This window comes from Scophthalmus maximus, chromosome 9 (genome assembly GCF_022379125.1).
Source record: "Scophthalmus maximus strain ysfricsl-2021 chromosome 9, ASM2237912v1, whole genome shotgun sequence".
NCBI classification, from domain to species: Eukaryota; Metazoa; Chordata; class Actinopteri; order Pleuronectiformes; family Scophthalmidae; genus Scophthalmus; species Scophthalmus maximus.
In genome coordinates this window covers 24,962,501-24,972,500 of record NC_061523.1, presented here as the reverse complement: position 1 = coordinate 24,972,500, position 10,000 = coordinate 24,962,501, and the positions used below count along the sequence as shown (strand labels likewise).

Below are 10,000 nucleotides of genomic sequence, written 5' to 3'. Positions count from 1 at the left end.
CGACAACTTTTCTTTTCCCTCAGAAATAAATGGGGAAGAAAAGAACAATATATATTTTCATAACTGATATGATGCATTACTGACATTAAAGACTAAAATGAGATATGCATCATTTGAAACGCGCTCTCAGACCTCAGACTTTTGGTTCATTAAATGAGTTGAAGCAGTTTCTCTAAAATGTTGGACACTGCAGAAGATTTATTACTGCTGTTTTTGAATAAAACATTTAGAGATCCAACCCAGATTGTTGACAATATTAATCCTAGGGAGAGTTATTTTTTGTAATGAATTTGAATCAAACAAAAAATCAGCAAAACATATTTTATTGTCGCTTATTTGGGATTTTTTTTATGCTGCCGCCAAGTAACAGATGGGATCTTTACTATCTTATGATTATAATACATATTCTATTTAGATTCGGCATGAAAACACATAAAACATAAAAAGAAAAATCTCCATTGAGTAGCTCTTCTTGAGCTTTCCCTCAAATCACATGCTCTTGAAAATGAACTTTGAACCTCGGAGGAACTCTTGAAAAGTAGAAATGTCAACCTCTGTTAGATGATGAAGACCATGTGGTACAAGGGAAAGCTCCTCAATGGACCTTGTGGTGAGAATGATTGTACCATCATTTCACAGCATGTTCACGACTTTCCGTCTGAAATACGTCATTTTATATATTGTATATTTGGCGGAAAACTCCCATAATGCACTTGGGGTGTCATTGCTCAGTGTTAAAATCGTTTAGTTTTTTTAAAGGTAATTCTCAGATAGCAGAAGTTCCATCATCTTCATCAGCATCATCAGCATCATCATCATCATCCATCAGCACAAATGGACAAACACCCAAATTTACAAAATGTTATTTTCACGATTATTCACGAAAAAAAAAAACCCCGTAGAGAAACTGAATCGAGCTGCAGAGTCTGAGACGTCAGCAGGTGATCTTCGCTCCGCACACACTTCTGCTTTCCGCTCTGACACGACACCCGCTGTTATAACACACACACACACACACACACACACACACACACACACGTCCAGTCGGCCTGATGCACCGAACAAACTCCGCTGCCGCTGCACATGGTTACACGTCCCTGACAGAATGCTGAATGTGTATTACACACACGGTGAAGTCTCCGCAGATGTCCCACTTTCACTGTAAGTTTCTCTCTGCTGCATCGTGACGCCTACTGTACAAACCGCACGCTGACAAAGTTAATGCCTTGCTTCATTTCCCCGCGGTTCCTCAGAGGGAGTTGAACCTCAAACCCTGCAGGTGCTGCGAGGCGTTATGCTGCGTTCCATTACACCTCGGAACTCGGGATTTATCGTTCCAGTATGATCTCGGAGCTCGGAATTACGAGGTCCGAGTCGGAACTTGCAAATGGAACGCCCCCGGTGGTCAGAAGCAGAATCACCCCCGAGCTCTAACGGAGCGCAGCATGACACTGAAAATCCTGCATCACCGTCGCAGACTGTGACGACTGAAAATAAAGACGGACGACATGACAGCTCCCAAAAGTGAAGCCGAATCATCTGCATCGCCCCCTGGTGGCGGGCTGCAGTTATAGGTTCGTGAAACCACAGGTACGTTTTGTTCCAATTGGTCGTTTGATGGTATGAAAACGGGCTGAGACGTCGACCGTCGTAGGGGTCGTCCATCTTTACATTCGGTTCACTAGGTTGAAACAAAAGACCATTAGAGAAAAACAATCTCACATTTTATCAAATGAGACGTCAGGTATCTCGTTTTGTTTTCTAAAAACACAAGATGAAATGTCTTTATCACTGATGTGTTTCTTTTCTTTCTTTTGAGATGATAATCCATGATTCTGTCTGAAGTGCAGCAGGAAATTGGACGACACCATGTGAATCAGATTGTCCAATCTCCACGGAGACGCGACCATCGGTCACGACTTCGCTTCGCGCTGCTCCACTGACTGTTCGACGATAAACACCAAAAAAAGAGAAAAGAAATGAAAAGAAAAGGGAGAGTAAACAACATTTACAAGACCCACTTTCTCCCCTCCCTTCCCCCGAGATGGTTTAATATCCCGAGCCGCCTCGTTGCCCCCGAGATCGAGCTGATCAACCGACGAGCCCCTTCTCATGTTGTCAAGTTAAAAAATGATGAAAGCGGCGCAGGACGAGAGCGGTTCATCTCCGCCATTCTGACGATATTTATTAAGGACCAATCTCACTCCTCCTGCTCCTCCTCCTCCTCCTCTTCCTCCTCCTGCTGCTGCTGCTGCCGGACGTGGAAGGTGAAAACTGCGGGTGATGATAACGGATCAGACTCGCAGCCGGAATACTAAGAGGCAGAGTAGATTAGCGCGGCTGCTGCGGTGGATTCTCATTCTCCCCTGAGCAGAGGCAATAAAAGCGAGCAGGCAGCAGCAGCCGGCTAAAAGGTTTGTCGGCCGAAGGCGGCCATAACTCTGAGAGCCTTGAACGCGTCTTTTAAGATACAACGAGAGAAAAAAGTGGGACGAAGTTGAGCCAAGGTGGAAATAAAAAAGAGTTCGGACGCATGAAGGACGAAGGTCTGCGGAATGTAACAAACAGGAAGTGGGAGAAGGAGAGTCGCTCCCTCTCTCTGTCTTCAATCATAGATTTATATCTGATTCAATAAAACCTCCAAACTTGAAACGTCCCTTGTGTTGTAAACGTATGATCACTTTGTATCTGCACTTTTTCTTACTGAGTCTCTAATGTTGGTCATTTTCTGTTGTTGCACGTTTATTAAACATTTAAAATGACACTTAAATATGTCTGATGGTGAGTTCACCTGAGTTTGGTCACTGGAACATTTGTGTTTATTTCCGTAATTTTTTATGATTCAAAATATGAAATTGGCACCTTGATGGTGAAAAAGAAACTGGTTGTCGTTGTGTTTCTCCTTCAATAGTCGAGCTGCTTCCTCTCTCTTTTTTTTGGAGTAAAACATCTTGGAGATGTGACATAATCTGTCTGATTCTACAAAGTTAGTTTCATAAAAAATGACTGGCCAAAAATGCAAAAAAAAATCTTACAGACCCTCCAGTCACATTTTAAAGTATATAAAAATAATCTGCAATGCCTAATATTTAGTTTAACATTGTTTACCTCTGAAATGTGACACACCTGCCGTCCTATCGTGGATGCTAATGCTAATGCTAACTGTCTGCTGACACACTTGCTGTCCTCTCGTGGATGCTAACTGCTAATGCTAATGCTAACTGTCTGCTGACACATCTGCCGTCCTCTAGTGGATGCTAATGCTAATGCTAACTGTCTGCTGACACAACTGCCATCCTCTCATGGATGCTAAATGCTAATGCTAAGGCTAACTGTCTGCTGACACACCTGCCCTCCTCTCGTGGATGCTAATTGCTAATACTAATGCGAACTGTCTGCTGGAACACCTGCCTCCCTCTCATGGATGCTAACTGCTAACGCTAACTGTCCACTGACACACCTGCCGTCCTCTCGTGGATGTTCAATGTATGTATATTTGTAAATGCTGCTGGATGCCTGAATTTCCCTCGGGATAAATAAAGTATCTGCTAACTGCTAACGCTAACACTAACTGTCTGCTGTCACACCTGCCGTCCTCTCATGATGCTAACTGCTATGCTTATTGTCTGCTGACGAACGCCACGCGTCACCTCCACTCACCGTATGCTGTAGAGCACGTTGCCGTTCTTCGAGATGCGCAGCAGCTTGTTGTCCGTGGTGACCTCGTGGAAGTTGGCCCCCTTCTCGTTGGCGAAGAACAAGTCGGGCTTCCAGATGGAGTCCAACATGGACGGGTCGAGGTCCAACGAGTCGTCGGGGTACTCGCTGTAGGCCAGCCGGGGGTCGTTCCACTGCTGCCGCAGGAAGATGTTCACCCTGTAGTCCTGAGGACGACACACGGCGACGACGGGTGGTTAGAGGGATGGGAACACAACAATAAACCATCTTTTGGGCCCTGGAATCCAAAGAGCGAGAGTTCACTCACTGTATTAATTATTCAACAATCGCAGCAGAAATATATTCATCAGTAAAGTAAACAACGTCTGCAACCTCAGGAGCAAGGAGACGGACCAGAATGCAAAGCGTCAACCACACAAAATGTCTCTTCATCTTCCTCTCATGTTGTCTCTCTCTTTCTCTCTCTCTGCCACAGCTGCTCCGGAAGAGAAATTGAATCGCAACAAAACTGTATATATATATATTTTTTTAAAGATTTAAAGCCCAAATCCATGAAACGCAAGACGTTAAAAGGGAATTCGTGAGGTGATTCTCCCTTTAAGAGAAGAGGAAAGACAAACAAGAGGGAGAGGAAAAGATGCTGTGGACTTGTGGTATCGATCTGAGATAAGAGTTCAGCCTCGAGACCTCGGTCAGAAACTCTCGATACTCGTTCCTCTGAGTCGTGGAGGTTCACTCGATAAAGCAGATTTTTTTAAGGTTTGTCTACATGAAATAGAAATAGATGGATGTATATGTTTCATGGACGAGCAGGTGGACGTGCCGGCTCCTCCCTCAACTTGTTTCCAGGGTTCAGATTGGTTGGAGGTTCAGAGCAGCTTGTCGGGGAAATATGATGTAAACGAAAGACAATCATCACATGAACATGTAAGTGTGGTGAACGGAGCTTTATATTAAATTTCATATGTGTATGTATGATCTGTAATCTCTCTTTTTTGTGCTTTCATGTAAATTGTTGCCTAAATTGAAACAGAGTTTAAAATTAGAAATAAAATTTAAAAATGGAAAAATTAAATAAGAAATTAAAAATTTAATAAAATATAAAAATATAAAATTTAATAAAAAAATGTAAATTAAAAAATGTAAATTTAAAAATGTAAATCAAAAAAATGTAAATTAAAAAATGTAAAATAAAACATTTAACAAAAAATTAAATAAAATATAAAAAAATAATATTTAATAAAAATATTTGATTAGATAATGTAAATTTGGAAAAATGTAAATTTAAAAATTTAAATTTAAAAAATGTAAATTAAAAAATGTAAATTAAAAAATGTAAAATAAAACATTTAAATTAAAACATTTAAAATAAAATTTTAAATTTAAATAGGTGCGGCTGTGGCAGAGGAGGTCTGGTCGGTCGTCGACCAACCCAAAAATCGGCGGTTCGATCCCAGCTTCCCCCAGTCCGCACGCCAATGTGTCCTTGGGCTAGACACTGAACACTGAATGACCTCTGGCGTCTCATCAGACAGTGAAAGAATAGAAGACTAGAGAAGCACCAATATATAAAACAATCCATTTATCATAAAACTAAAGATCTTAGCTTTGAATGTCCAACCGATCCAGGTGGAAGAAACCAGCTGCTGTTCCCTCAGAGCTCGTCCTCCCCCATCCCTTGCTCTGAGAGGGAGGTGAAGCCCCCCCCCCCCAACCCCATCGCGCTAATTGTCAATTATTTCCTCAGAAGATGGAGCTCGGCCACTTCGTCCAGGCTGGAGCCGCCATTAAGCGACGACGAACCCGGAGCGGCCACGCCGGACGTCCCCAGCGAGCAGGTGGCATTTGTAAAATTTGCACGTGCGCGTGTGAAGCGCAGTCACATGGCGATCAGTCTCGGGCGAGAGCCCTTTGCCGTTCATCACGGTTTATTAGACTGAATATCTCACACGAAACAAATGAGCTTGACCTTTTCACGAGTGAGTCGCCTTCGCCGCTGCTGCACAATATGATAAACAACCTGAAATGCCGCAGAGATGAGGAGAGAGTGTCGATGGAGGGAGGGAGGTGGAGGGATGGATGGAGGGAGGTGGAGGGAGGGATGAATGGAGGGATGGAGGGAGGGATGGATGGAGGGAGGTGGAGGGATGGAGGGATGAATGGAGGGATGGAGGGATGAATGGAGGGATGGAGGTGGAAGGAGGGAGGGATGGATGGAGGGAGGGATGGAGGGAGGTGGAGGGATGGAGGGATGAATGGAGGGAGAAGGAGGGAGGGATGAATGGAGGGAGGGAGGGAGGGAAGTGGAGGGAGGGAAGTGGAGGGAGGGATGGAGGGAGGGAGGGAGGTGGAGGGAGGGATGGAGGGATGGAGGGAGGGATGGAGGTGGAGGGAGGGATGGAGGGATGGAGGGAGGGATGGAGGTGGAGGCCCACGTCAGGATCCTGTTGAGAGGTTTTTTATCAGTACATCTCTGTATCTTAGTGAAACACAACACAGATTGTTCCTCGTCTGAACCTGCAGCTCCGTCCACCCCTTGACCTCCTGCTCTTGTACCCGACGCTCTGGTGTCGTTATCCGCCGAAGAGCTTCGCTCATGTAAAGTTTAAATCGCCGATTCTGGATCTTTAATTTTTTTCCGACGGGATTCGCTTCGACTTTTGCTTTTGGAAGGTTGATTCTGCGACTGAGATGTGTTTGGTGATTCCTCTGTTCTCACGCGACTTATTGATGGTTTACAAACACGACAAGTCCGTGTATGAAATTCTGTTGCTTCTTGATTCTTCTCTGGAGAGTTGGCGGTTTCTTTAGAAGTTGCTGAGACGGTTAAGAACTTTTCATCTCAAAATAAATACTCTCTGAATTTTCAAAGCAGCGAACCCTTCGCTTAACAAATGAGTTACTTAATTTATTGATTATGAATTCACTAGAATTATGATTTTATTCCATTAAATAATTCCCTCACAACATTATTGAGTTTCCTAAAAACTATGTTATTCTTTTCCTGCTGAACAAATCACATTCAGACACAAACATGAAGAGATTTGTCAAATCAAAATATTGGTCTTTATTTAAACTATTGTTCATATAGTTGAAACCAAATTTGTTATAAGATTGTGAAACATATTAGCATTGAGTTTTAAATTATCTTTAAATCATTTTCATTTAATTGTCTAATCTTTGGATGGTGGAAGGAACATTTTTTTTATAATAAAATTACAGTTTTCTTCTTTAATCTACAAGTTTATTGATAGTTTGTCCTGAGCGGAGGACGCCCGGCTCTTTCTCTCTCTCTCTCTTACACACATTGTGTTTTTTTGCCGTGCCTTGAGGCATTTATTGGTTAAATCATGTAATTGTGTCACTGGAAATCAGACAGCAGATGCGGTTCGGTCCGTGAAGCCTCGGCTCGGCGGGTCAGAGCCGACCGCAGATGGACCAACGTTAAGTGCACTCGAGGACTCAAACGAGGGAGAAGTAATGTGTGTGTGGAGGGGGAGGACACTAAGTGTTCCAGGAAATAATGAATTGCGGACAATGGATGACTGACTTTTTTCCATACTGAACGCCTCCTCCTATAGTCGGCATATGTGGTAAAGTGTGTCTCCTACGGGACGACGGAGGGTTCGTACTCGTGGTTTAATATCCCGTCATGAGTGCTGCCAGGAACCTGCCATCCGCCGCCGCCTCGCTGATATCACGCCATTAGCAAAGGAACGGCGTGTACTTACACAACACCAGACTGGTTTCACGTGTATTTAACTCAGGCGGTAAACCACGCATGATGAAGACTGCTCTCCTCCTCCTCCTCCTCCTCCTCCTCCTCCACCTCCTCCTCCTCCTCTTCCTCCTCCTCCACCTCCTCCTCCTCCTCCACCTCTTCCACCTCCTCCTTCTCCTCCTCTTCCTCCTCTTCCTCCTCCACCTCCTCCTCCTCCTCCTCCTCCACCTCCTCCTCGTCCTTGTCCTCCTCTTCCTCCTCCTCCTACTCCTCCTCTTCCTCCTTCTCCTCCTCTTCCTCCTCCTCCTCTTCCTCCTCCACCTCCTCCTCTTCCTCCTTCTCCTACTCTTCCTCCTCCTCCTCTTCCTCCTCACCTCCTCCTCCTCCTCACCTCCTCCACCTCTACCTCCTCCTCTTCCTCCTCTTCCTCCTCCTCCTCCTCCTCCTCCACCTCCTCCTCCTCCTCTTCCTAGTCCTCCTCCACCTCCTCCTCCTCCTCCTCTTCCTCCTCTTCCTCCTCCACCTCCTCCTCCTCCTCCTCCTCCTCTTCCTCCTCTTCCTCCTCCACCTCCTCCTCCTCCTCCTCCTCCTCCTCCTCCTCCTCCACCTCGTCCTCGTCCTCGTCCTCGTCCTCCTCTTCCTCCTCCTCCTACTCCTCCTCTTCCTCCTTCTCCTCCTCTTCCTCCTCCTCCTCTTCCTCCTCCACCTCCTCCTCTTCCTCCTTCTCCTACTCTTCCTCCTCCTCCTCTTCCTCCTCACCTCCTCCTCCTCCACCTCCTCTTCCTCCTTCTCCTCCTCTTCCTCCTCCTCCTCTTCCTCCTCCACCTCCTCCTCCTCCTCACCTCCTCCTCCTCCACCTCCTCCACCTCCTCCTCCACCTCCTCCTCCTCCACCTCCTCCTCCTCCTCACCTCCTCCACCTCTACCTCCTCCTCCTCCACCTCCACCTCCTCCTACTCTTCCTCCTCCTCACCTCCTCCACCTCCACCTCCTCCTCCTCCTCCTCCTCTTCCTCCTCTTCCTCCTCCTCTTCCTCCTCCTCTTCCTCCTTCTCCTCCTCTTCCTCCTCTTCCTCCTTCTCCTCCTCCACCTCCTCCTCCTCCTCCTCCTCTTCCTCCTCTTCCTCCTTCTCCTCCTCTTCCTCCTCTTCCTCCTTCTCCTCCTCCACCTCCTCTTCCTCCTCCTCACCTCCTCCACCTCTACCTCCTCCTCCTCCACCTCCTCCTCCTCCACCTCCTCCTCCTCCTCCTCCTCTTCCTCCTCTTCCTCCTTCTCCTCCTCCTCCTCTTCCTCCTCTTCCTCCTTCTCCTCCTCTTCCTCCTCCTCCTCTTCCTCCTCCTCCTCCTCCTCCTCCGCCGACAACAACGTCAAGAACTACAGCCAGAGGCGGAGCGGCCATACTTTAATTCCAGGCCTGTGTTGCCATCCTGCCTCTGTGGAGGCTGCTCAGGGTGGAGGAGGGAGGTGACGGAGGCTCACGCATCATGGCGCCTCAGAACGAACCTCATCACCTGCAGCAGCAGCTCGACAGTGAAACTTCTCCCTGGACCGTGAGGTCTGAGACACGCGGCCGCGTCAGAGCTCGCGTGAGGCTGCAACGTTGAACTGAGATGAGATTAGGACCAGAGTGACGCAGTGACACATCTGGATCAACACAATCTACAGACACCAGAGCCAATATCTCTCCTTCACTTCCATAAAGATCTGATCATGATGAAATATAAGAAGTGTCTCAGCTAAGTTGTGACAGTAAATCGATTGGTAATCGGCGACTAAATGAATGGCCAACTATTTTTGATAATCGATTAATCGGTTCGAGTGGTTTTAATGATTTCTGCTTTTTAAATGTGAAGATGTTCTGGTTTCTTTGCTCCTCTGTGACAGTGAACTGAAGATCTCTGGTGTCTGGACAAAACAAAACTTCATGTTGGGGTTTGGAAACACGATCGACATTTTTCACCATTTTATGAACCAAACAACTAATCGATGAATTGAAAATAATCAACATATTACTCGATAATGAAAGTCCTCGTTAGTTGCAGTGTTGAATACAGCTAATTAACAACAGCAACTACGTTTCCTAGGAAACACACAAATGTGATTTACAAACTGATCGTTGCAAGTATTCCTGGAGGTAGCTCTTCATTCATTCATTCAGAATATAATAATCCAGTCATGAGATGTGTGTCTACAACCTGAACGCTTGTGAAATATATAAACGATGGGAGGAACGTTCGGTCCGGGGGAAACACGCTGGACAGATTTTTACGAGCCGACCCGGAGGAGCGATGGAAGATGGATGATAGACGAGACTTGGAGGCGACAGGGTTGCACATGGCCAAAAATAATCTGTTCTTTCGTCTGTTTTAAGTTTCCAAGTAACTGAACTGACGATTAAACATCTGCTTCGATACGACGACTTATCGTTACAGTCTTCACCTGGACACTGCAGATATACAGAAGGAGTTGCATCCATGAATTCTGAGTCCTACATTAGGAGAAAGCAGCAGACACAGGCCTTGTTTTCACGTGGTTTGTTCCTCTGAGGGAAAAAAATGAGACTTTTCTGTCGTCCACCGATATCGACCACGACCACACGACC

At 46.0% G+C, this 10,000-nt stretch overlaps 1 protein-coding gene across 2 annotated transcripts in view; it reads right to left on the bottom strand.

The window, feature by feature from the left end:
* The window catches only part of glra1 (glycine receptor, alpha 1), a 94,739-nt gene that overhangs the window by 36,986 nt on the left and 47,753 nt on the right, over positions 1–10,000 (bottom strand). For both annotated transcript variants that reach the window (XM_035650224.2, XM_035650225.2), the window contains one exon: positions 3,661–3,884. In XM_035650224.2, coding sequence (XP_035506117.1) covers positions 3,661–3,884 — 224 coding nt within the window. The remainder of the gene's footprint in view (positions 1–3,660; positions 3,885–10,000) is intronic.